At 41.2% G+C, this 27,854-nt stretch overlaps 1 protein-coding gene and 1 non-coding gene across 12 annotated transcripts in view; both read right to left on the reverse strand.

Moving 5' to 3' along the window:
- The window catches only part of SYNE1 (spectrin repeat containing nuclear envelope protein 1), a 501,442-nt gene that overhangs the window by 349,527 nt on the left and 124,061 nt on the right, over positions 1–27,854 (reverse strand). For 10 of the 11 annotated variants that reach the window (XM_073337684.1, XM_073337695.1, XM_073337685.1 and 7 more), the window contains 9 exons: positions 26,754–26,932; positions 24,563–24,759; positions 24,320–24,426; positions 14,084–14,191; positions 11,647–11,784; positions 7,642–7,806; positions 3,714–3,826; positions 2,913–3,081; positions 570–666 (listed from right to left, as the gene is read on the reverse strand). In XM_073337684.1, the coding sequence (XP_073193785.1) occupies positions 570–666; positions 2,913–3,081; positions 3,714–3,826; positions 7,642–7,806; positions 11,647–11,784; positions 14,084–14,191; positions 24,320–24,426; positions 24,563–24,759; positions 26,754–26,932 (1,273 nt within the window). Of the gene's footprint in view, positions 1–569; positions 667–2,912; positions 3,082–3,713; positions 3,827–7,641; positions 7,807–11,646; positions 11,785–14,083; positions 14,192–24,319; positions 24,427–24,562; positions 24,760–25,387; positions 25,605–26,753; positions 26,933–27,854 lie in introns of those variants that run through there. The other variant, XM_073337690.1, reaches the window with a different exon arrangement.
- Positions 11,182–11,345, reverse strand: LOC140909829 (U1 spliceosomal RNA). The gene has a single exon (XR_012158366.1). It is a non-coding gene; the product is annotated as a U1 spliceosomal RNA (small nuclear RNA).

Consider the following 27,854-nt stretch of genomic DNA (forward strand, 5'->3'; position numbering starts at 1 on the left):
TGTGACTATCATTAAATCCCCATTCCAGATACTTCGAGAGGAGACTGTTGCTTTTTTACAGTCCACCCCCCGAAAAGCACAGATGACCTCTGTTACTCAGTTCTTAGATGTTATCATTTCATATTTCCTCCAAGTTATTCAAAGTGGGTGAAATTCACCACAGTGCAGGAGGCCAGTACAAAATATGTGAGACTTATTTGGTGTATGGGCATTGTGCTAGCCCTCTGCACCGGAATGAATTTCACACTTTGTGAATCAAAATCTTCTTCACTTACAACCAGGAGTACTTTTCTACAAGTCAAAAGTGGAAGACTTTTTACAATTAACACTTAGATTTCCTCATGTTCAAGTAGCATATTCTAATAATCACACAGTCAACACACACTCATAGAAATCCACTGGAATCTAGTCTTGTCAGATCCCACGTGGTTAATTACAGGTACAGTACAACTGTATTGCACAGAAGGAATTGGCTTCTAAATATACTCTGAGGAACTAATTTAAGAAGGATATTAAAATCAACAGGACTAAAATGCCTTCAGAATTGCAACAGATACAGAGGTATTTACCTGAGCCATTAGCTTTGGCATACATCTCAGCTGCCCTTTTCAAGATCTGGTATGTAACTTCATACTGCTCAAAGAATTTACTGTTTTCAATAACAGACTGAAAAGGGGAAAAACAGTTATAAGGGGCAAAAGTAAATGTCACATGGAATAATAAGTACAATTCCTCTGAATTACAATTGCATTAAGATAAGATTTCTCAAATTTCACCAAACCATCCCCCACTTAATTTACAAAGTGCTATCCAGAGTTCCCTTTCACAATGACAGGACAGGATAGTCTCCTCCCACAGGTTTTTTTTTTCTTTCAATAGTACATTTTGGATGAATATTTTTAACATGCTTATAAGGCAACCTGTTAATTGCTCTTTCTTGCCGGAATTCTTTGGACTTCTTCACACTTAGAATTCAGCAGAAGCCAAAGAACTGACTGAAGAGTCACTATTTATTAGATAACTCCTCCTCTGCTGAGATCTAAGTGAAAACAATTCAGTAAGGGCAAAATTCATCTTCATGCAGACGGCTAACACAAAACCTATGCACCATTTAAATCTCACTTAAGCCTTCAGAATAGCCCTTGTACTGACCCTCTGCAAAGGGACAGATTTCATTCGAAGAGAAGAAATATATTCCATCAAACATCAGTTTTCATTCACATCTTCCAGAAGAGACAGAACGAGGTGTTAAAGAAATACTACATTAAGGGATGCTGCTTTACAAAGTGTTGCATAGGTTTTTACCTTCACGGTTGATGCTAAAACTCTATATCCTGCACTGAACATTTGCTCTTAAACAGAGCTGGGTAAATAATTTATAGGGAATACTTATTCAACAAATGTTGCCCCTTTGTTCATGGATGGTTAGTCACTTGGTTTTGTTTTTTTTCAAATGTATTTGTTTTTCAAAATTATTTGTTAAAGTTGTTAATGTGCTTAAGAATTTTCAAGGTTGAGTTCTTAGTTAGGCCAACTGCCAAATGGAAATATTTTTTTCCTACCTTTGTAAATTCCCTTCAGATATGTAAGTGCAAGAAATATTAGCCCTGTTTTTCAGATAGGCTAACCAGGCTCACTGATTAGACTTGGAGGTACTGACAGTGGCACCAAAAGACTTGGGTCCCAGTTTTGTATTGAACACGTAATTTGATATGATTTTTAAACACTTTTTGCCAACATTTTGAGAATGAAGGCATGTTGGGCTAACTTAGCTATGCAGTATATACGCATACTTTATATCATCAGATACACACTGAAGCCCCACCCCATCTAGCAAAGCATTAAGCACATTAGTAAACTTTAAGAATGTGAGTAATCCTATTAAAGTAAATGGGAACACACATTCTCAAAAGTTAAGCACATGATTATTGAGTATACTCTACTCTAAACAGTTTGCCCATTCCCAATTAGCATTAAAACTATGGAATTCTTGATGTGCAATGGTTAGAAAACTATAATCGTTAATATCGTCAATGGGCTGCTTTGATGAGCACTAAAAACATAATGGAAGTTAAATAATTGAGAGAAAGATGCTTTTGGATCATTATTTTATAGTAAGCAGGAAAAAATCTTATTTTAAACTATTAAATGAAAAGGAATCTCAGGTACTGAATTTGTGTTTTATTTTGAATTATTGATTTGTTGCTCTGTAAATTGAGTTTGGCATTTGTATCCATTCCCAAAACAAGAAAACAATGAAAAGGAACAGTTCAGATTGCTAATAACAGTAATGTGGGGAACCAGCACATCATTTACAAAACTGAAACACATCAAAGAAAGCGAATAAATATGGGAGGACTCCATAAATCTTACATGGCACACATAATAAATACATTGGGCAAGAACCTCAGCTAATGAATGCTCAGCTCAGCTGAGGGGGGGGGGGGGGCTCAAATGTGCCTTACGTGTTTCCCCATCAAGTTGCTCTGCCCAGGGTGAAGCCCCCAACACAGGTTAGACTGGCCTGAAAGCTGTTTTATTCTCCATAAGCCACCAGTGGTCTTAAGGAGCCATGTGACAGTTGTAGTAGTAGTTCTGTACCACCCCAAAGATCCTCCTAATTTCAGAGGCTGGATCTGCTGGGTTTAGAAGAACTTTGTACCATTGGAGCACCATGCACCAGCTGGAGCGCAGCCAGGATTGGGGCCATCTGCTGGATTCTCTGTTGTTTTATACTTTCTGTGGTCCTTTATACCTCTTCAAATTGGGTGCAGAGTAGATGTAAAATGCGGCCCTTCTCTTATGGTAGCATTTTACACTGTCTTTACATAGGTGTAAATCACAACATAAGGGGCAAGGCAGTGGAGTTCAGATGTAGATGCAACAAAATTAAACAAAGAACAAAAGCTTACAATATAATTCTGTAGAAGTAGTTCTACTGATTCTCGTCTTCCATATTTGATAATCCATGATTTTAACTTCGATTCTGCAAGGACTAACAGTGACAGCAGACGGTATTTCAGTTCCAGAAACTCCATTTTCAACAGATGGAGTTCAGACGTAGATGCAACAAAATTAAACCTAGGAATGAATCACACAGTAGTAAAAAAGTGAAACATTCAATGTGTAGGAGGAACAGAGGGATTTTTCTATAGGTTCAAGCTACCTTGTTATGTGTGAGTTATATATCTCTATTCTTTGATCTAATGCAAAGCCTAAGGGCATATTTAATGTTGTATGATAACCACTCTGAAGGCTGCTCATTAAAAGCAAACATGCTATAATTTGTTTATACACAGAAGTAAATCATCAGTTTAGGTCTCAGACTAAGTTCTTTTCATTACCAAAGCATCCCTCTTCCAGTTTGTTCATAAGCATCCCAAGTGTTGTTACATAATGTTCCTTCTTGTGCCGAGTCTGTCTGAAAAATTATTCCTTTTTGAAAATCAATAGCTTGTTCAATTATGAATATCAGGCTTTTCAATATATTTCTCATTTGTTGCTGCTCACATTCTTCTTAACTAAGAACCAAATGTAAAATCTGATTTTTACATGAAAACATTATAAAGTAAACAGGATCTCTGTCGTTCACAGAGAAGGATTCATTTAAGATTAGTCTTTAAGGTGCCACCGGACTCCTTGTTGTTTTTGTGGATACAGACTAACACGGCTACCCCCTGATACCTATCATTTAAGATTGAAATTCTTCTTACCTCTCTGCCATATCGTCTAACTGCTCCACTGGAACAGGGACTCCATTAACAGACCTAGCCCGGTGGATCACTTGGAATGCCTTTTTGTGACCATCTATGTTTTTAAGCAGGTCCTGGTTCGATTCAAAGAGAGAGAAAACGCTCACAGTAGACTAACTAATAAGCATGATTTTAAGGCTGCAATGATGAGTCAATGTAGTTAAGTATTTGAACATGCTGTCACATTTGCATGCAAGTTAATGCCTAATATAAAAGCATTATATAGCAGCTTGAGCATCTGCACAGTGGAAGTACCTTATGAGATATTCTGCTAAAGCTGTGTCTTATAATTCTGGCAGTTTTTAAAATAGATGGCACTTGCTCTGCCTCAGATAAATCTTTCAGAGATTTAAAGAAACACGATGAACTCTAGTTATATGTGACTAATCTGAGATAAAGTCTGCAACTGCTGAAATTTCATGAGTATATAATTTTGCTAAATTTACTGTTTATATCTTTACTACAAATACCAGCTTTTATTAATTGCTATTTCAAATATTACACAATTAGTCTAATCCCTCTCCCCCCCTCAATACAAAGCAGCAGATTCAGGGTTCCTGATGTTATTGCATATTCAATGTGAAGTGAACTCCTGACTCTCAGCATCAGAAGATTCAGTGATTATATGCTATATATTACGCAAACCTACACTGAATACAGTACCTAAACCTGTAGGCTTATGATAAGATACAAACAAGCATAAGCCTCATAACAACAGCTCATTTCTATAGTAACCAAGCAACACTACTTCAAAGGATTTCCTGGAGATTACTTATTAAAATGAATGACTGGCAATAGTTTCCAAAGCGGTAACCATAACGATGTGAAGTCTTCAGAAGGCTGCCAGAATGTGAGGGAGTAGATAGCTTATTGTACAGTCCTTTGCTGAAGCTGATCAGTATCGTACTGACAAACAAAATCATGTACAACTCCTCCTCTCCCCAGGCTGAGGGAGCTGGGACACAAAATGCAAGCTAGTAAATTTATCTGAAATGTTTATTTTTTCAATGTATTAAAATATCACCTCTCCACAGATTGCTCTGACTGAGCACTTATGCAACAGCAGAGATATAAACAATTCTATTGGCTCAATTCACAAAATTGTGCCCAATATCCCTCATGATCCTCCACCAACCCATCTGACTCTACTCAACCCTCCTCTTTGGTAGAAAGTTTGAGAGAACAGTTAAAACTGACAGTATGTCTGAAGGAGGATATATCAGGCTTTGTCAGGCAAAGGGGATAATAAATGAGTTTGAGAATCAAGAAACCCTTGTTGAGAATTCTCTGCAGCTAGCCCTCTCTCATTTATATGAGGGATGTTAGAACAAACATTTCACATGACTGCATTTGCCACCTGGCCATGCAAGGAGGGAAGTTGTCTCTAAGGGCTTGTCCACACTGTCCCACAGTTCAGAGTACAGGGGTGTGAATAGCAGTAAGCACCAAACTGCTGCGCTTCAGCTTCCCCACATACGGATGCAGTGGGCGTGAACTAAAAGTGTCCTTGTTCACATTAACATAATCCTCAGCTAACCAGACTACATTAATGAAAACTAGAAACCTTTTAGTTTGCACTCACAGCACCCTCACGGGGCAGTTACAACACAGCACTTTGGTGTGCATTTCTATTCCCACCTCCATAGTCCAAACTTCAGGGCTATGTAGACATAGCCTGAGATCCTTAGATAGATAACAAGCTTTTTAGATCTTTAGAAGTCAAAACCAGTACTTGAAACTTCACCCACTAATCTACTGGACGCCAGTGAAAACTATGGCATTGAGATGCAATTTGCTCTCCAAGTGAATTACTAATTATTAAGGTCCTGACCCTTCAAAGACTTATATACATGTTTAACTTTGAGTTAAACAACTGTGAGTAGTCCCACTAACTTCAGTAGGACTACTTATGGATGTAAAAGTTGAACACAGCAAAGTTTGTGCAGGATGGTGTCTAAGAAGGCAAAACACACTTTGAAATATACTAATAAAAAGCACTATATAAAAGCTAGATGTTATTAATAATGTATTCTGCATCAGTTGGAACTTCAGAATAACCTTAAGGGGCCATATAATATGCAATGCCATGTAACAACTTCTGGAGGTGACAAAGGTATGGATAATGTGGTGAGGTTCCCAGCAGAGAGAAATTAAAAAAAAATTGCAGAGCACAGCTGGAAAAAACACATTGAGCCATTGCTGCTACCTAAGCAGCTGAGGACCTTCATGACCCCTGTGTCACGACCTTGAGTGACAAAGATGAGCACACTCACACAATACAGGGAGCTGATTTCTACTAATTCTTCTGATGCTTTCTCCATCCCACATGCATTACATATAGGGCAGTGGTTCTCAACCTGTGGCTCGTGGGCCACTTGCGGCCCATCAACACACAGCTGCAGCCCGTGTGATATCCTCAGAGCCATACAGGTAGTACTGGATGTGGCCCACATAACACATATATGCAGCCCACAGTGGTAAATAGGTTGAGAACCATTGATATAGGGCTTGAAAATCTACCTGACATCTACTAACCTAAGGACTAAGTTTACTTGTCAGGGTGATTACTTAAGATGTAAGAGCTCAAAATATATATCTCTAAGACTTCCAGGAGTTGTTCTAGCACAAACAGAGCTGACATTCATGATATTGCAAGATTAACAAAACCTTTTTTGTTAAGAAACCTTTTAGGCCTTCATTATACTGTACACCATAAAGAAGCTAAAAGGACTACAAATATAATTTTAAATAAATCCTTGGCAGATTATTTTTGCAGCAATAAAACAGTTGAGCCTTGTATTTCTTTATACCATGCTGTCAGCCAACTTTCAATACAAAACATTTTAAAATATAACTTACTAGATACACCTTTGTTGCTTCCATTATATCTTCTTTCCCTTGCTGGTTCCACTCCAATTTTTCTTCCTTTTCTATCCCTATATTTTCAGTGTCTGTTCTCTCTTTTCTTCCTCTCTTTCCCAGCTTATATACCCTTTTACTCTTTCCCTACATTGTGTTCTCTACTTCATCCTCTATATTTCCTGTCTCAGCTTTCTTCTCCTACTTCTCCCCAAAGATTTTTATCTGCCTGTCTATATATACAACTTACTTTTAAATGAGAGCTTAGAATCTTCAGAAATTGATCACACTATTATTCAAATTTGCCTATGAAAGTTTCTTACTCACCCACAGGAAAGTGGATTTTTCAAGCCCTGTTCGGGTGCAAAATGATCTAGGTTCACCACATTCTCTTTCAAGCCTAAATCTTGGTTAGGCATTAAGGCAGGTTAAGACCAACTGCAATGCGGGTTATCAGCATATTTAAAGTATTGTAGTCTCTCCATTACCCTACTATTTCACCTGGCTTCCCATATAGATTGAGTAACAGAATGGTACAGTGTGGAGCTTTGTAGAAGAGAGCTCCTGGAGCAGATGAACAGCTATGGAATATTACACTCTGGGACTTTTCAAAAAGAAAGGAATAAGAGCCATTCAAAAATAATTCTAACTACTTCTTCTAGGATCTGCAGACATCTTAATAAAACCTCATAGTCAAAGGTATCATCTGATAGATCTAAAAGAATAAGCATGGACACTTGATCTTCATTTACCACCAACAGGAGATTATCTACCAAAACAACTAGTACATGTAGCCTCCTAACTACAGCATGTCAAAACCCAGTTTGTATTGCATCAAGGAAATCTTAGGACTCCATATGTTGTCCAAGTTGCCTCATCATCACAACTCACTTTCAAAACAAACCTAGTAACAACCATCACGAAAATTTGTTGTTCATACAGCATGAGTTCTCAGTCACCCACAATCCTAGGAACAGTGGCCACACTGAAACTGGAATGTCATGCATAGAGATGTCTCATACAGAGTTACCTTATGCTGTTCAAGCTTCCGATGTATCGTATTTGCTGTTTCCTCATGAGCTTGCTGGACAATTATTTCTTCCCTAACAGCAGCCTCTGCTCTGTATAGCCAGGCACCTATGCTACCCAAAGGTGCAGGAAGAGATTTATCAAGATATTTGTGCCAATCTAATAGCTGGAAAACAAAATTAAGAATACTGAATATCCTTCCAGGATTAATTTCACAAGTAACTATCCTGACAATCAGGCTTCTAACAAACCTGGTGCTGGATAGTTACAAGACCAAAAAGAAATTAAAAGACCAATAAGTGATGTATAAAATGTAAATGTTGATAGTCAGTTCATGACATTACAGTATTAAGGATGTAATTTATAATTTTCCATTACAACAGTTTGTCCTGGATAAACTATGCATGGCATCATTATTCATTAATGGTGCAGGTTACCCTACATGTATATTAGTAAAACTTGTCCACCACCAAAAGCAGTCAGATGTTCTATAGTTATACCACAGATGTGGTGATGACAGGCTTGTGGAAAAAAATGAAACCATGTCATAAACTGAACTTCTCATAATGTCGGATAGTTTTATCTACGCTCTGCTCATTACCCCATCTGAGAAGAGACAAATGTCAACCATTCCAGGCATCTCAGCAGTTTCAGACAGATGCTTATACGTTGTGCTTGAGAAATGCATCTTTCTTCCACCTAGCCTCCCCAAATTATAATTGTCTGGCATTATGCAGAGTGGAGCCTGACAAAGCTTAAGCTCCAATATAGCATCAATTATCAGGGACAGTAATAATTTCCTTATCCCACTGAATGCCAAGAATGTTTTTTCCAGTAGACTGTGGAAGTTCAGAGCTGAAGATTTTATATTAGTTACACAAAGAATCTATTTTCAGTAATATTGAAAGGTCTTTATTAATTTTTCTCTTCCTCAGAAGACTGTACATTTGGATCTGTAGAAGTAAAGTAGCCTGTCTTACTGGAAGAGTCCCAATTAAGAAAGAGAAAAATAATGTCAATAAAAATTACAAAGCTTCAGAATATTTCCAATATAGTTTATTTTAAATACATGACATAGAAAAATTCATGACAGCATGGTGATTTATAAAGGTTTCATTGGCTCTCATTTGGAATGACCTGCATAACTCATTTGTTGCTTCACCAGTCATAGAATCATAGAATCATAGAATATCAGGGTTGGAAGGGACCCCAGAAGATCATCTAGTCCAACCCCCTGCTCAAAGCAGGACCAATTCCCAGTTAAATCATCCCAGCCAGGGCTTTGTCAAGCCTGACCTTAAAAACCTCTAAGGAAGGAGATTCTACCACCTCCCTAGGTAACGCATTCCAGTGTTTCACCACCCTCCTAGTGAAAAAGTTTTTCCTAATATCCAATCTAAACCTCCCCCACTGCAACTTGAGACCATTACTCCTCGTTCTGTCATCTGCTACCATTGAGAACAGTCTAGAGCCATCCTCTTTGGAACCCCCTTTCAGGTAGTTGAAAGCAGCTATCAAATCCCCCCTCATTCTTCTCTTCTGCAGGCTAAACAAGCCCAGCTCCCTCAGCCTCTCCTCATAACTCATGTGTTCCAGTCCCCTAATCATTTTTGTTGCCCTTCGCTGGACTCTCTCCAATTTATCCACATCCTTCTTGAAGTGTGGGGCCCAAAACTGGACACAGTACTCCAGATGAGGCCTCACCAATGTCGAATAGAGGGGAACGATCACGTCCCTCGATCTGCTCGCTATGCCCCTACTTATACATCCCAAAATGCCATTGGCCTTCTTGGCAACAAGGGCACACTGCTGACTCATATCCAGCTTCTCGTCCACTGTCACCCCTAGGTCCTTTTCTGCAGAACTGCTGCCTAGCCATTCGGTCCCTAGTCTGTAGCTGTGCATTGGGTTCTTCCGTCCTAAGTGCAGGACCCTGCACTTATCCTTATTGAACCTCATCAGATTCCTTTTGGCCCAATCTTCCAATTGGTCTAGGTCCTTCTGTATCCTATCCCTCCCCTCCAGCGTATCTACCACTCCTCCCAATTTAGTATCATCCGCAAATTTGCTGAGAGTGCAATCCACACCATCCTCCAGATCATTTATGAAGATATTGAATAAAACCGGCCCCAGGACCGACCCCTGGGGCACTCCACTTGATACCGGCTGCCAACTAGACATGGAGCCATTGATCACTACCCGTTGAGCCCGACAATTTAGCCAGCTTTCTACCCACCTTATGGTGCATTCATCCAGCCCATACTTCCTTAACTTGCTGACAAGAATACTATGGGAGACCGTGTCAAAAGCTTTGCTAAAGTCAAGAAACAATACATCCACTGCTTTCCCTTCATCCACAGAACCAGTAATCTCATCATAAAAGGCGATTAGATTAGTCAGGCATGACCTTCCCTTGGTGAATCCATGCTGGCTGTTCCTGATCACTTTCCTCTCATGCAAGTGCTTCAGGATTGATTCTTTGAGGACCTGCTCCATGATTTTTCCAGGGACTGAGGTGAGGCTGACTGGCCTGTAGTTCCCAGGATCTTCCTTCTTCCCTTTTTTAAAGATTGGCACTACATTAGCCTTTTTCCAGTCATCCGGGACTTCCCCGGTTCGCCACGAGTTTTCAAAGATAATGGCCAGTGGCTCTGCAATCACAGCCGCCAATTCCTTCAGCACTCTCGGATGCAACTCGTCCGGCCCCATGGACTTGTGCACGTCCAGCTTTTCTAAATAGTCCCTAACCGCCTCTATCTCCACAGAGGGCTGGCCATCTCTTCTGCATTTTGTGATGCCCAGCGCAGCAGTCTGGGAGCTGACCTTGTTAGTGAAAACAGAGGCAAAAAAAGCATTGAGTACATTAGCTTTTTCCACATCCTCTGTCACTAGGTTGCCTCCCTCATTCAGTAAGGGGCCCACACATTCCTTGGCTTTCTTCTTGTTGCCAACATACCTGAAGAAACCCTTCTTGTTACTCTTGACATCTCTGGCTAGCTGCAGCTCCAGGTGCGATTTGGCCCTCCTGATAACATTCCTACATGCCCGAGCAATATTTTTATACTCTTCCCTGGTCATATGTCCAACCTTCCACTTCTTGTAAGCTTCTTTTTTATGTTTAAGATCCGCTAGGATTTCACCATTAAGCCAAGTTGGTCGCCTGCCATATTTACTATTCTTTCGACTCATCGGGATGGTTTGTCCCTGTAACCTCAACAGGGATTCCTTGAAATACAGCCAGCTCTCCTGGACTCCTTTCCCCTTCAAGTTAGTCCCCCAGGGGATCCTGGCCATCCGTTCCCTGAGGGAGTCGAAGTCTGCTTTCCTGAAGTCCAGGGTCCGTATCCTGCTGCTTACCTTTCTTCCCTGCGTCAGGATCCTGAACTCAACCAACTCATGGTCACTGCCTCCCAGATTCCCATCCACTTTTGCTTCCCCCAAGTATGTGTAAGTATGTGTCCATGCCAAATGAATACTGTTACACTTTTACAACACACTGCAACAGTCAGTAGGGTTGTTTTTGGTTTTTGTTTTTTAAAGCCAGGGGAGAGTGCGAACGCAGTCCCCCACTACCACAAATTATGCAGTCGAGTTTCCCGCATTTGGGGAAATCGCAGGGGTCAGCACACCCGCAGTGCAATGGATGAGCCTCACCCTGGGAAAACCACCTTTGTGATCATGGTATCTCCCCTGCCAGGTAAGTATTCAGTAGTTGGTAGGCAGACACAAATTGTTCTGCAAATGAACAGATGTAGAATTTTATAGGGCATTCAATATTGTCTAAAACCTGTTCTGTCAATCCAGTTTGAGGGGAGCTGTGAATTGTACTATTAGTTGTGTTTTCAAAATACTCAATACCACTATGTTTTTATCAACATATTTTCTAACAAAGGGCAGTTCAAGGTAGGTGCCTATCCGAAAGACCTTATTCAATCTTTGCTTTGGCAAAACTTAAAAATGTATGTCTAATAAAATGTATTTAGTGTATTAATTTTTTTTAACTTACCCTGGAAGAAACCCTGTCCCAAGCTTGCTTCACCATAGCTTGATCAAGTGACAATTTACCATCTTTCCGGGAAGACTGGATTACAAGTTCAATCTGTTTCCTCTTTATTTCATACTGGACTCGGAAGTGTTTAAATGACTGCATGAAAAGAAAATCAGTACAATGAGGCATGGAAGGAAATGACAGGACATGTATGGGGTAAGGTTGGCCATTTTACAATTCTGAATTGATAAAAGATTCTATCCTTCTCAAGTTGGAATGTGTATTTAATTATGAACTTCCTTGAAAGACATTTTTATTAAAAGTTTTAACAGGGTAAGAGACTCAAGGGACCTCTGTAGGGATACAGGACTCCTCTGTTTTCCTCCAGTTATTAGGTACCTGAACCCTACATGAAAGGCAGAAATTACTGTTGAGTAGAACTAGCAATTACATTCAATTAGCTTTTAGCAGGTTAAAAGAGGGGTTGGAGCCTCTCTCAGAGGCAGAGGAAACTAGGTTTTGGTAGAGAGATGGCCTGCATGGAAACTCTTATGTATAACCATATTTGAAGTTTAGGTTGAAGTTTATGATGTGGTGTTACCAATAATGCAAAACCCCAGGAAGGAGCAGGACTCTGATACTGCAAACATTTATGTATTTGAGTAACTTTACTTGCATGCACAAGTAGCCCTGAATGAGGAGGGACTATTCACTTGTGTGCCTTTAATTATATGCATAACTGTTTGCAGGATCAGGGCCTCCATCTGGACTTCATACAGTGTACATATAATCTGTTCAGGAGAGGATGGGAATTCCATCTGCTTCAAAGATCTACCACGATTTTTGAACCAGCATCTTACAATCAGGAGCTGGTCCTGCAGCTGTCTTATGTATGGCACTCCCACTGAAATCAATGGGGATTTTGGCTGTGGTAGGACTGTGAGAGGAAGTCTTATGGCATCAAAAACATATAATTGGGACTTCACTGCTGAATCTGACAAAATAAGAAGCTAGGCTGTGAGGCAAAAAAACCTATGATTTAACAAAAACTGCTGAAATCCACTCTTTAGAGCTAAAGCAGTTTAAATCCAGAGTCACACACAAAGTTCAACAGACTTCTTCAGGATTCACACCAACAACTGAGTTACTCAAATTCACACTATTATAACTGAGCAGAATGTGACCCAAATACATATATTTAATGATAGAAGGAAAATACAGTAAAGTGCAGGCAGAGAAAACTGCCTCTTTATTTCAACGATTGTAGGACTGTTGTCAGGGCCTAGATCATCTCCTCCCACAGCAAAACCCAGGGCAGGATTTTCAGAGGAAGCAAATCTCTACAAACCTCCCTGACACCATCCTGTTATAGGGGCAGAATTAACCCATCTAGAAAAGGCGGTAGAATCTGCACCCAGATTAGGCAGGGGAGACATATCCACTAGAGGCAGACCCTATGCCTCCATATTGACTCTGGCCCTTATCACACCCACCCATTCCCCCCATGCAGCATGGCTCCACTCGAGCCCCACTATCAAGGCCTCCCCTGGGCTATGACTGCCCCCAGTGGAGGAAGGGGTTTCCATTAAAATATAATACAGGCCCATTCTGTATTAGCCATTTTGACTAGTTTCCAGGACCTGGCTAGAGGGGAGTAAAATGTGACCTCCACCCCTGACCAAGGCCTGCCGACTCTTCCTCTTGGCCCACCTCCCCTTCAATTATTTTCCATCACAGAAGCTCTATCATGCAGAGCGGCCTTTGCAGCATCTGGAATGTATGTTTGGGGAGAGAGGACTTAGCTGCCCCTAGCTGCCCACCTAAGGGCAACCTAGCCCTTCTTCCATCCTGAGGAGGCAGATCTGTGTTAGACAAGTCCCCTTTATCTGAAGATCTAGGGGGCACAATGTGAGCATCTGCAGACTTAGATTTGTTTCGGCAGTGAAACACTGCTCACTTTTATGCAGTCAGCATACTGTATTAGTCTGCAGAAGAGAAGAATAAGGGAGGATTTGATAGCTGCTTTTGGAACTACCTGAAAGGGGGTTCCAAAGAGGATGGAACTAAACTGTTCCTCAGTGATACCGGCTGATAGAACAAGCAATAATGGTCTCAAATTGCAGTGGGGGAGGTTTAGGTTGGATATTAGGAAAAACTTTTTCATTAGGAGGGTGGTAAAGCACTGGAATGGATTACCTAGGGAGGTGGTAGAATCTCCTTCCTTAGAGGTTTTTAAGGTTAGGCTTGACAAAGCCCTGGCTGGGATGATTTAGTTGGGGATTGGTCCTGCTTCGAGCAGGTCCTGCTTTGAGCAGGGGGTTGGACTAGATGACCTCCTGAGGTCCCTTCCAACCCTAATATTCTATGATATGGAAGAAGGATACAAATTCAGGGGCACATATTAGACCTAATCATGACAAAAATGTTCCACCATTTGAAGTTTTCCACAGCTTACCTGGTATTTTTCCTGTAAGCTTGCTTCTGCCATCTGTGTCCTGGTCAGGTCCCTTTCAAACTGTTCTACCCAAACTTTGAGGTCTCTCAGCATCAGTCTATCTTCTTTCTGTGAGGCAGGAAACCCAAACAGCATTGTAGATGATTATTAGTGAGTGCCAAAGATATAGGCAATATATTACTCTTTCCTAGCAGAACAATTTAATTTACAGAGAAAGTCAATGTAGACATTTGGGTCAAATTTGACTCTATTATCTGCATTCAACCTGAATGAGTGTGGTTGCCTGGATGTATGAGTAGAATTTAGACCCCTAGACATGAGGTTCATACTAGCAAGGGGTACTGCAGTGTCACATAGAGCATACTGTCACATGGAGTTCTTATTTAAAGCCAACTTAATGCGCAGCCACTGCAATAAATCGTAACAGCTAATTTTAATCTGCCACAGTTGATGTAAATCACAATTTGTTCACAGTGAATTTCAGTGAAGGTCTATTTGTTTGGAAAAGGGCATTATTCCTGATTTTATTATTTATTATCACTTATGGTATTGATGATAAACAATGTGTCATAATGACATGCTACATTACCAGACTGTTGGCTCCCTGATTTAAGTGTACCATCCAGTATCAAACAGCAAGTTGGTATAAAGGACAAATGCTTACATATTCTACAATTTTAGTTAGGACAAAAAAAAAAACATTGCAAGGTACTGATCTTCACAGTTTCTTTTACTTATATACCACAACACACTGATCTTTCTACATTCAATAACAGCATACTGTTCTATTAGAGGACTTGTTTCAACATTGCTTTAGTACGGTGTACTGTCAATCACACAGTCCTTATTCATGCTGTGTCCAGAACAATGTGATCAGAGAGTCACCAACAGAAAAATACCAACAGGAAATTACAGGTCTGTAAGCTTGTCATATCAAGATTTAGCATATGATAAAAGGGACATTTATGCACTGTGTAAACAGCCTACCCTTAAGCGGGATGTAAGTGACTGACTGATATTTGCACACAGTGCACCACATGCGCCTCTCACTAACGCTAATGTAACTCAGGAGTAACTCCATTGAAATAAATGAAGATACACGCCTGTAAAACCAGTGAGAGGAGAAGCAAGCGCATAGATTCAACTAAATCCATAGTAGTAACCCAAAGTATGTGAGTAAGTTTCAAACATCACACCAAATTAGTGGATTCATGCGTACAAAACTGTAGAGGAAATACCTATATGTTTTTAAAATAATTGAAACGTACTAAGGAACAGTCATTTTAAACTTAAATATTTAAGGTTTGCTCTTTTCTCAAAATCCTCTCATTACAGAGGGTTGTCAGGGAGTCAGTTATAGCTCTCTAATTCTCAAGCTGCCCTCAGCCCAGAAGTAAATTAGAGCAACACCAGGGAGGCTATTATTTTACAACAGTTAGCTATGGTCTCTATGGACCATCCATCAGCTGAGTATTGCTGTATGGGAATGGAGCAACCCACTCCCTCCCCAGTCCCTCAGGGCTGAGGCTGCAGAATAGGCAAAGATGGCACAGGAACCACTGGCTATATGCCTGATGAGAATTCCACTCCAGGGGAATTCTCAGCAGGATAGTTGCAGCCAGATTACATTCACTTTGCATGCATCTTGTGGAATCATTTATACCTGTGCAAAGTGTGTACAAAGGGCTTGTCTACATAGTCTGTAGTACATGGAAAACTGGGGTATAACTCTATAGCGCTCTAGCCTCCTGCACACTAAATGGCTATGTATATCCGTGGTGTGCTCTGATCTACAGCAGTGGGTCAAAGGGCACTACGGATCTTCTAGTGAATGACAGCAAGGTCCACACAGCAACTTAGTGCACAGCAGGCTAGTGATTTGTACCCTAGCTTGCAGCACACTAAGTGTCCATAGAGACAAGTCTAAAATGAGTGTAAAACACTACCGTTCTGACCTGGTGACTGACTATATGAGCCACAAAGTCATGTGTAGGAATCAGGCCCAAGATTCATTGAAACACAGAATCAGCAGCAGCAAGAACATGTCTATGTTAGTTGAAAGTAGACTTAAGAGTTAAAATAAATCCTTCCACAATGACCTTTGAAGACTACTAAACAATGGGTACAATTTTGTCTTCTAACAGGAATTTTTTTTTAAAAAAGTAGCTACTTCTATATGTAGTAAGATTGATTTTGAAGACATTACAATTCTAAAAGAGTGATAGTCATCAAGGTTTTGTGTTATTCCTCAACTGGTCTTCCATACACTCTGTATCAATGGGTGGGAGATAGTCAATAGGTTGGACAACTTTATGTGATCTTGTGTGTAACACAGAAGTGATATGCTCACTTATGAATTAGATGAAATAGTACCTTCTCTGCAGTCAGTGGGAGTCTTGCCATCAGGATTTAAGCCCTGAAGTTTAGCTCTTTACTCCCATATAGCACATTGTATAGTGGCACACGGCCTCTGGGTGAAATTCCTGACCCACTGAAATCAACGGAAGTTCTGCCACTGACTTCAATGAAGCCGAAATTTCACCCTATATGTGATTATTTCAATATCATATTTCATAGAAACCACAGAAATGGAGGAGTAGAAGGGACTCAAGAGGTGATCTAGTCCCTCCATGCTGAGGCAGGGCTAAGCATGCATAGACCTTCTAGTATAGATGTTTGTCTAATCTTCTCTTAAAAAAAACTCCAATGACAGGGATTCCACAACCTCCCTTGGTAACCTGTTCCTGTCCTTAATTATCCTTCACATATTTGAAGACTGTCATCAGATCCTGCTTCAGTCTTCTTTTCTCAAAACTAACCGTGTCCAGTATTTTTATCCTTTCCTCATAGCTCATGTTTCTTTTTAGCATTTTTGTTACTCTTTTCTGGACTTACTCCAATCCGTCCACATTTTTCTTAAAGTGTTCCACCTAAAACTAGACACACTACTCAAGCTGGGGCCTCACCAGTGCCAAGTAGAGGAGAACAATTACTTCCTATGTCTCATACACAACACTCTATTAATACACCCCGGTATATTTGCCTTTTTTGCAACTGCACTACATTGTTGACTCAGATTCAATTTGTTACCCACCATAACCCCAATATTTTTTTCAACATTACTAGTGCCCAGCCAGTTATTCGCCATTTTGTATTTGTTCATTTGATTTTTTTTCTTCCTAAGTGTAGTACTTTGCATTTGTCTTTATTGAATTTCAGACCAATTCTCCAATATACCATACTGTATAAAACAAATTATTCAGGTTGATAGATACAGTCCCACTATAGAGAAGGACTCAAATTCAGCTATGCTGTAAAATCAACCTAAAGTCAATGGATTTGTATTTACTTACACAAGTGATGAATTTGGCCCAGAATGATTTTGCTTAGGAATAATCAGTTGTTAATTTTTTAAACTATTAGCCATGCTCCTATTTTACCATTCTGTTTTTGCAGCCTGCTTCACTGGACTCTTGTTTCTTTCTACATACATTGGAATATATCTCTCAGTAACTGCATGTGAGGCATCAGTATAGCTCTCTGTGTCTCAGCCCCATTTGTCAGATGAAAGGTTCCTTGGTTGATATATAAGCAGTTCGAAGACCCCCTTCTGATTAAATGGTTGCAAGTACAACTTGAGTGGTAGTAGATGGAAATGAATCACAGTTTCTTAAGCACCAAAGGACCTACCATTCATACATCATGTCTGATGAACTATCATATTTAACACAAGGCATTTATCAACACTTAGTGCTCTGCACGCTCAGTCAGAAACATCAAAAGGGTACATTTCTAAATAGGCAAATTATATTCTGAAGACTAGCCATCTTGAACAGCGTATGGAATGGAGTGTAAGCAACTATAAATATAGCTGGCTAGTGGAAATAAAATTATTCCTTTTAGGTAAGAGATCTAATCTCTAATCACATTTGCTTGACATTTAATTTAAAAAAATGAGATATTTATTTTAGATGATAAAATTTCATAGTTAATCTTGGCCTGCTATCACTTCAGTTTTCCTTTCACCTGGCTAATCATTTATCATTTAAAAATGTAATGCAGTATATACATTTTTTCATAGTTTGATATATTAGTCTTTACAAGACTAGAGTCTCGACATGTGCAACATGCAATGTGAATTAAAGGTACTGTGTTGCACATAAAATAATATTTGGGAAAACATTAAAACTAGGTATGATGTTGCCAACAGGATTAGCCATACACTCCCAGCTTCTTTTTGTATGTGTAAGAACAGCATAACTTAAGATGCTAATATTTGCCGGAATTTGTGTGTGATGCTCTTCCCAAGTCATCATAATGGGCTTGGCAAGGACAAAGAGAACATCCTAAATGGCAAGAATCTGCTATCATGGGAAATATCAATTTTAATGTTGATGATACTCTGACAAATCATGAGTAAGTCAGATCCAAAGTGGTTGTGGTGCAGAGTAAGCCTCTCTATCCTGTGTATCACAGAAATCCTTTACAATAATAAAAGTGTGGAGGTTGCCAAGTGAGGGCTCTCAAACCAATAAACCAAGACAACTCCAGAGACTGTATATCCAAGCCAGACTACCAAAGCATTGCCATTCTGTTGATATTTGGTATTCTCAAAAAGCCTCTGCAGCAATCAGTTCCAGGTTAAACAATCCATTGGTGATGTGAAAAGGGACAGCTGGTTAGTTCTTCCTCAAGAAGTTAAGATTTCTTGGAAGTAATAATATAAGATTTATGATAGCTAAAATTAAAAATGCTGGTGTGCTACTTCTTCTATCATTTTTTTTCCTTGGACAGGTCCATAGCCTGCCAACTGACATTCAGTAAAAAATATAGGCTTCCCCCAGGTTAGTATAATCCTGGTGGTATCTCTGGAGTGGTCAGAAACCAGAAAGCAAGCCACGGCCCAATGCAAACCCTATTGAAGTCAAAGGGAGTCCTTCCATGGACTTGAATGGGCTATGTTTCTGGCCCTATGTTCCTGGAATTTAAAATAGATGCTCATAACTCAGAATTTCCAGAGTCCAATTTCCAAACCATTTCCCATGCTTGTATTTTAACAAAACAGGATTACAGGAAACGTCTATTAAAGTTCAGCTGCATCTTTTTAAAACTCATTTGAGAGGCCTTGAAAGATCATAACAGGCATCCCTAGCAATCATTTATGCAGAGCAACATATATTCTTTACTGTTTAGGGAAGTGCTGGTTACATCAAAGTACCTCTAAATCTTTCTTAGAGAAGAGAAATCCACAATGAGAAGAGGTGATTCTGGACAGACAGATAGACAGACAGGCAGACATTTGACTGATGTCAAATGAATAATAATTTTGTTCTTGTTCTTCCAGATGATCCATTTGGGAGCTCCCTAGTCTAACTCAGTATCTTCCTCCTTTTCCAACTCATGCATCACAGTCACTGATAGTTTAGGCAAGGAAGATCGGATTCTGCTCCATTCTGAGCTCTTCAATATCTCTTCCATACAGGAGAGAGTTGTACCACAGGATGAGAAACGCGTCTCCTAGGGATGCAGTCCCGAGTCCCACTCTGGAGCAAAACAGGCGACATTTTCAATTCTGGGTTGTGGCAAAGAGGTTCATTGACGGGGTGCCCCAGAGGGAGAAGAGCTGCTGAAGTATTGCAGGTTGCAGTTCCCATTCGCGTTCTGTCAAAAAGTGCCTACTGAGTGCATCAGCAGTAGTATTGTGGCAGCCGGGTAGGCAATGATTCGTATTTCATGTTGTATGCACCAATTCTATAGTCGGAGTGTGATTGGGCTCCCCCTTGCCTGTTGATGTAAAACATACATGCTATGTTGTCTGTTAAGACCCAAATAAATTTGTTGCACCAATTCTATAGTCGGAGTGTGATTGGGCTCCCCCTTGCCTGTTGATGTAAAACATACATGCTATGTTGTCTGTTAAGACCCAAATAAATTTGTTCTTTATGAGGGGAAGAAAGTGAAGGCATACTCATCGCACTGCTCTGAGCTTTAAGAGATTTATGTGTAGGCGCGTCTCTGATGCGGACCAGCAGCCTTGTGCTCTGTGTCCCCCTAGATGCGTTCCCCAGCCGATTAGGGAAGCGTCCGTGGTGAGCGTCAGCATTGGGGATCATTGCTGGAAGGGAACCCCCATGCAGAGGTTTTCTGGTCTCGTCCACCAGTGTAGTGAAGCTAGAACATTGGGAGGAGAAGGAGTTAGCACCATCCCTAAGGTGTGTCTGGTGGGTTTGAAGTTGGAGTTGAGCCAGCCCTGAAGACATCTCATGCGTAGCCTGGCGTGCTGGACCACGAAGGTGGTGGCTGCCACGTGACCAAGGAGCTGTAGGCAGATTCTTGCCTGTGTCCTGGAACGAATAGAGAGCGTGTGCATCAGCTGTGTGATAGTGAGGAATCTGTGATTTGGGAGTGAGGCTCTGTTCCAGATTGAGTCCAGATGAGCTCTAATGAACTCGATCTGTTGTGTAGGTGTCAGGGTGGATTTCTGGATGTTTATTTGGAGGCATAGGCTGTGAAAGAGGGAGATGGCAAAATGGGTAGCTTGAATTGTCTCTCCATAGGAGTTGCCCTTGATGAGGCAATCATTCAGGTAGGGGAAAAAGCATGATTCCATGTCTGTGGAGGTGAACCACGACCATGGCTAGAGTCTTGAAAAAAGACTTTTGGTGCTGTAGAGAGTGTGAAAGGAAGAACTCTGTATTGAAAATGGTTGTGACCAATTGTGAAACGTAGGAAGCATCTGTGAGCTGGATGAATTGGTATATGAAAATAAACGTCCTGGAGGTCGAGGCCTGTGAACCAGTCCCCTTGATCCAGTGCAGGAATTATTGTGCCCAGTGTGACCATCTTGAATTTTTGTATCCTCATGAATTTGTTCAGTTGGCATAGGTCCAATATAGGCCTCCCTCCCCCAGCCTTTTTCTGTGTCAGAAAGTAATGGGAGTAGAACCCTTTCCCTCGATGTTGTGTTGGCACAGTTTCCACTGCGCCTAGTTGTAGAAGGTGAGCCACTTCTATGCGAAGTAAGTGCTTGTGAGAGGGGTTCCTGAAGAGAGACGGGAAAGGGGGAAGGGTAGGATATAAAGAGGATAGAGTAACCGGACTGAACTATTTTGAGGGCCTAGCGGTCCTGTGTAATCCGCTGCCGGGCATTTTGGAAACTCTGGAGGCGGTGGCCTAACGGGCAAGTAGGTGGTAGATTCAAGAGGAGATCCTGCAGACCCTCTACCAATGTTTCAAAATTGTTGTTTATTCCCCGGTGGGTGGGAAGTGGTTGCTTGAGCTTGATATTTTCTGTGCTTAGGGATCTAGCGCAACTCCTAGTTATGTCGTATGATTTGGGTTGAGGCCGATAATACTGTTGTGTGTGTGTGGTCTTTGGTAGGGTTGGTATTGTTGTCTCCTGGGAAAAGATGGGTGAATGCCCAGGGTGTGCAGTGTCGCTCTAGAATCTTTCATGGTGTGAAGGAGTTGATCGGTTTTTGTTTTTTTGTTTTTGTTTTTGAGAAAAGTTTATCCTTATCAAAGGGGAGGTCCTCCACTTTGGTCTGCAGATCTTTAGGGATGCCAGATGAAGAGAGCCATGAAGATCTGTGCATAACCACAGCAATTGCAATAGTACGGGCTGCTGTGTCTGCCGTGTCTAGAACTTCTTGTAGGGCCGTTCTGGAAATTAATTGGCCCTCAACCGGGATTGATTTGAAGTCTGTTCTCCTACCCTCTGGAATGTAGGAGGCAAATTCGAAAAGTTTATTGTAATTATCGAAGTCGTAGCTGGTGAGGAGGGCAGAATAATTCGCAATTCTGAACTGTACAGTGGAGGACGTGTAAACCTTGCGACCGAAGACATCAAGGAGTTTAAGGTCCTTGTCTTGCGGGGTGCTCTGATATTGCGGCTGTTTTGTCTGTTGTGCAACTGCATCCATGACAAGAGAGTTCAGTTGTGGATAAGAAAATAGGAAGTCAGCGTCCTTAGTGGGAACACAGTATTTACGTTCAGCCTTTTGTAAGTTGGTAATAAAGAAGCTGGAGTTTGCCAGAGAGTGTCAGCTGTTTCCAAGAGTGCCTCATTTATGGGGAGCGTGATCTTAGAGCATGCAGAGGGTGGAAGGATTCTGAGGAGTCTGTTTTGTGTTTCGGGGGTCGGTGAGTCAGGATATGGTCCGTAGCTCATGTTCTCAGGAGGGGGTTCAGGCACTCTAGAAGTGGACGGAGCTGGAGATGAAGGCACAGAAGGAGGTAGTGGTTCAGTAGAAGAGGTCTGAGGGTGAGTGGTAGGAGGATGTGACAAAGGGTATCACTGAGACCAAGGCACAGGGTAGGAGAAGCCAGGTGCTGTCCATGGAGGGGTGAAGTAGGGAAACTGAGACTGGTGGTTGCCAGGTGCCATCCACAGAGGGGTGAAGTAAGGAAACTGAGACTGGTGGTTGTGAGCCATGACCTGAGGCAGAAAAGGTTCCGGTGGAGGAGGAGAGGCAGATGGGGAGAACTCCGCCTGCTGCTGTACATCAGGTTCGCTATCAGTAAAGGTAACCAGTTCAGGTGGGGAGAGCAGCTGTTCAAAAAACGAGCCCTGTTTGTCCAGGAGCGGGGAGTTAGGCCCAGGTGGCACTGAGAGGTCACCTTGAGTGAGAAACTGTTGCTCCTGCTCCCTGGGCTGTGCTGAGCCTTGACTGTCCTCAAAGCCTCACTGGTGTCCCGGGATGTGTGGAGGAGTCCTGCAGGGGGTCCGCTGCTGGTGCCGGAGCAGAAGGCAGGCTCGGTGAGGACATTCTTCCCGGCACCGGAGCAGAGCATGCAGTCCGCACTGCCAGCTATTTTTAGCACTGAAGTGCTTGGTGCCGCGGAAGCCTTCCCAGCACGGGAGGTCGGGTTCCTGCCTCTGCGGTCTGCAGAAGCTGCGGCTGAGGCGTTGTGACAGCCTGAGGCGCCTGCCTTCTGCGCTGTCAATACAGAGGGTGAGGATCTCGTGGGAGACCCTTTACCCTTGTTAAAGTCTCTCCTCAGAGACTGTTGGGCTTCTTGCCTCTGCTACAGAGAGGGTGAAGCAATGCTCCCAATTGGCTCTGATCTGGCCGGGAGCGCGAGGGAGAGGGTTTAATTTTCCCCATCTCCGAAGGCGGCTGCAGAGATTTTTCCATTAGTAACATTTTAAGCCACTGGTCCCTGTCGCGACGAGCCCTGGTCTTGAGGCTTGCACAGTGAAGGCATTTTGCAGGGACATGTGTTTCGCCAAGGCACTTCACACATTGTGAGTGCCCATCAGACCTTGGCATGGAGTCCTGACAGGAAACACACTTCTTGAATCCTGAAGCCCCTGGCATATTGAATTAGAAATGGCAGGGGATAGTGTCTCAGCGGGAGACAAGCCTGAGGCGAAAAGTGTTTAGTTTTTTGTTTGTTTTTTTTTGTTTTTTGTTTTTGTTTTTTAAACTAACTAAACTATGTAACTATTCTAAAGGAAGGGAAACAACTGGGATGTAACTAATAACTATTTCTGTGTTCTTCGTTACTGTTTCCGACAGAGACCAGGAAAGAGAAGTAGCACTGCCCTGAGTCCCATCTTCACCCGAGGATGGTTGAGAAGGAACTGAGGGGGGTGCGGGATGCAGGCGCTCAGGAAGATTCCAACGAGATGGGAGATACCAACTGAGCACCTGCGTCCCGACCAGGCACTACTACCAAAAATCTCCAATCAACGGCGCCGGGACGCACCGACACCTAGAGTGGAGCACCCACAGGGACAGCACTCGAAGAAGAAGAATGCTTCTGTCAACCTAGCTACTGTCACTCGGGTAGGTGGTGGTTCTATAGCAATGGCAAAAACCCTTCTGTGACCATAGGCAATGTCTACACTATGGGGTTATGCCATCATACCTGTGGCATCACAGCTATGCCACTACAGTCCCTCTGGTGTAGACACGGTCTGAGATTGCTACTCTTCACCAGAGCTACTCTTGCTCCCTCTCCCCTCTGCTGTTATCTGCAGGGTCATTATTTCTATCATCATTCTATTCTCTCCAGCTCCAAAATTGTTACTAGTGTTCATTCACAACACTGGCTTCTTTTATAGTCAGCTAGTCTTTTCTAGCTCATGGTCTTTCTAGCTCCGGTGGTTCTTCACTCAGCTGCTCTTTAAAAAAAAACTGAGATAACCTATATGTTTTGAAAATAGATGTCAAAATATGCCCATTATGTGCAAAAGCAACTGATTAAAATGGAAATGTAATGGACACCTACATCATTCTCCTGCATTTCAGTTGTATTATGAAGATCGGGATACTGTTTCAGGAACTGTGCTACGTAGGTCATGATAGACTTTTCATCTGGCTTGTCAACATCCACATCTGGAAAAGTGCAGAATATATAGTAAATTAATTCATAATTGAACAGCAAAAATGTTATACACCCTTGAAAAACTTTCAAACAAATATTAGCCTATCCTAATCCAAAATTTGATGCAGTATAGTTTATGTGAAGTACCTTCAGGATCAAGAAGTCTTGGGATTCCTAGTTCTGTTTCTGCAATTGTGAAGGCCTCACTTAGGTTTTCCCTATTAGATCTTCCTTTCACTTTCTCCATGTCCACTAGCTCTGGACGAATAGCATGAATGACTGAGTGAAAGGCAACACCACTCCTCCAACTTCGTCCAAAATCTTTTACTTCAATTCCAGCCTGCCTTAAAATTTAACAAAAAGAAAAAAAGGGACAATGAATCAGTCTAGTCATATGAAGACACAAGATACAAGGTTATGTTTTCTATCAGTGGCCAAGAGTGTATTTTCCAATAAGCCTGAAGCAAAAATTTCTATTTCCAGTGAGCTGTTTGGTTACATTAAGCCCTGTGTGTTATGAGAAAATGAACTACAACTCTGGTTCTTGTATGTGAGACACTACAAAGTATGTTGCTATATAAAACACTACTCACTATTCCTTCCTCCCTTACTGAATCCTTCCAGTCTTCCTTCACTATAATATACTTCCCTTGTTATCTGCATCTGGATTTTTAAAGTAAATGATTACAATAATATTTTTCTCTTTTAAAATAATATCCTAGGACGTTATGTCATTGTGGTTCAGTCCAAAAATGTAATGTGGAGTACGTTCTTGTTCCATGCATGAGTGATAATGTCCTCTCACAATATCCAGTCCACTTACACTGCCACTGTGAATCTCACACAATGATGCAACAGGGAATCTAAGTGATTAGCACTATATTAAAGAGAAACTAATAAGCATGGGTGATATTTTAATTTTTCAAAGTAATTCTGAAAACTATGTTCATGTCCAGACACTGAGGTCCTTACCCCAATTTTTATTCAGTCCTTACTCAGGCAAACTTCCAGTGAGGCCATATTGTGGCTTTCAGATGCTTGCCCCCTCTTGGGGTAGTGTGGAGTCACAAGGGTAGCTTAGAGAGGTTCATTCTTCATGGAGGTAGTGTCTTTCTCTGAGGGCCTGATCCAAAGTCCACTGAAATCTTTGGAAAGACTCCCAATCCCTTCAGTGGGCTATGCATCAGTTCCTGAGGGCTGTTCAGGATACACCATGCTTTCCGATGGCACAGCCTGCTCCTGCAGTGCAGCAGTTCCACTCTGAGTTTGTATGAAGGGATGGGGACTACGATGTTCCTTCCTCTCCCAATGTTTGGGTCAATTTGATTGCTGTGTTCACCCATCACTGCAATTTTTCACTTGCCACCTGTCTGGATGGTGCTGCTATCGGCTTTCAGTAGTCTGTCTCTGAATGCAAATAATTTTGTAGGAAGAATGCTATGCCAAAGTAGATTGCATTCCACTGTAAATTACCTTATACTGCACTGGTGTTATAGGGACCTGGGCATATAGTTCTATGACATTATGATCATATTTACTCTCTCTGGGGCTCCATTCTACTTCTCTGTGCTGGTTGTTCTCCCTGGATATTATTGTGGATATCTGTATTTCAGATAATTATTTACTTTATTTGAACAATTAAATCCAGTTTATTCTTTTATGGCTTTTAGGGGAAGGACCTGTCTTTTTATTTTTCTTATTGTGGAAGCAATCAGATCACTATGGTCTCATTGATCTAATTTACTTTTTGTTTTATGCCCTCTTTGGAATCAGCATACATAGGAGAATTGTACCAAATGAAGATAAATGTTTTGAAGCTAACAAGAGGGTGCCCTGTTACACCTCTGAACCAATTTAGTTTAATAGGAAATGAAAATTAATTAAATTTATATAATATATGTAACTGAATACCACTGATTAAATCATGATAGTCGTGATTTTCAACAACTCGCACCCAAGTACAATTGTACTCACTCACTGAGACAGAAATGACAGAAAAGCACAGTCTGTAAAAAGTGCCCTTTCAATATGGGGCAAACATTGTTGTATCAAAGGTTTTGGCAGCAAGAGCCAACACTGCCATTCAAACAACATCCAACTCTATTTCCAGTTTTTCACTGTCTCAGGGATAATTCTGCTTCATATACCATAAAACGGGATTGCTTTGTAAAAGTAATCTAAATATTATTCTTTATTATTATTTGTATTATAGTAACACCTAGGAGCCCCAGTCATGGGCCAGGAACACATTGTGCTAGGCACTGTAAAAACACAGAAAAAGAACTCCAGTCCTAAGTAAAGAGCTTACAACCTAAATTAATTTGTGAGTTTAACTTACTTTGCTGCTGTGTACTGCACCCACTTTAACAAAGCCTTCTTAGCGTTTCCTTGGACTTTGGTTACTACCTTCCTTTTTGTTGGTGGACTTGCAGTCTCAGAGCTGACGACACTGTCCACAGAAGATGTACTGCTAGACAATGACTGCAGCTGTGGCAGGTTGCTTGTCAGCTCTTCAATCTGTGTTTAGAATGACATCAGTTTATTGTAATACTGATATTTATTTTAATCATAATGAACAGGACATTAACAGGATTAGACATGGGCTAAAATTAAAAAACATGAAAATAATGAGCAAGATTTTTTTTAAAAAAATAAGTTCCTAAAGGTCACTTCATAAATCCTTATTTAAGTGCCTAAATAAATGGCCTTCTTTTCAGACCTGCTGAGCATCCAGAAACTGTTGACTCTTACTGATGTCCTATTTGCTTGAACGATGTGTAAACATATCACTTTACATAGCATTACACATTCTTATGCAAATTACTAGTTCATTGTGCTGAGATACTGGTCCGCACTCACCACTAGATAAAAAAAAAGACAATTCCATCAACTTAAATAGAGCTGCATCTCCTGATGCCATTGGTGAATTTGAATCAGAGTGAACACTCAAAAGTGACCTTTCCAAATACGCTACGTTTAACCAACAATGGCCAAGAAGAGGGCATTTGGTGGCAGCTGGGGAAGTTAACAAGGCCTGGGTCTTCTTCCCATGACCTCCTCAAAATAGTTGAAGTGACTCTGATGACCTCATTGTAATAGTTTCATTTTCATCCCCAAACTAGTGCATTGTTATGGCTTGATTCTGAATGACTGGATGTCTCTAGTTAGAAGAGGCCTCGCAATGGAATAGTACAGGGGTGTACATTAGCAAATACCAGTGAGGCAATTCACAGAGCACTTATATGTTCCATCCCTGGCTCAAATGAAAACCATTAGTCCCACACTTTTAAGAGCATTACATTCACAACTTGGTTTTAATAGGAAATGGTTATATATATATATATATGGTTGGCACATATTTGCCTGCTTTAAGAAACAAAGATTCAGAGAGTTGAGACTGCTCACAGAACATCACAGAACACCTCAGTACCTTAAAGAA

This window comes from Lepidochelys kempii, chromosome 3, assembly GCF_965140265.1.
Source record: "Lepidochelys kempii isolate rLepKem1 chromosome 3, rLepKem1.hap2, whole genome shotgun sequence".
Taxonomy (NCBI): Eukaryota; Metazoa; Chordata; order Testudines; family Cheloniidae; genus Lepidochelys; species Lepidochelys kempii.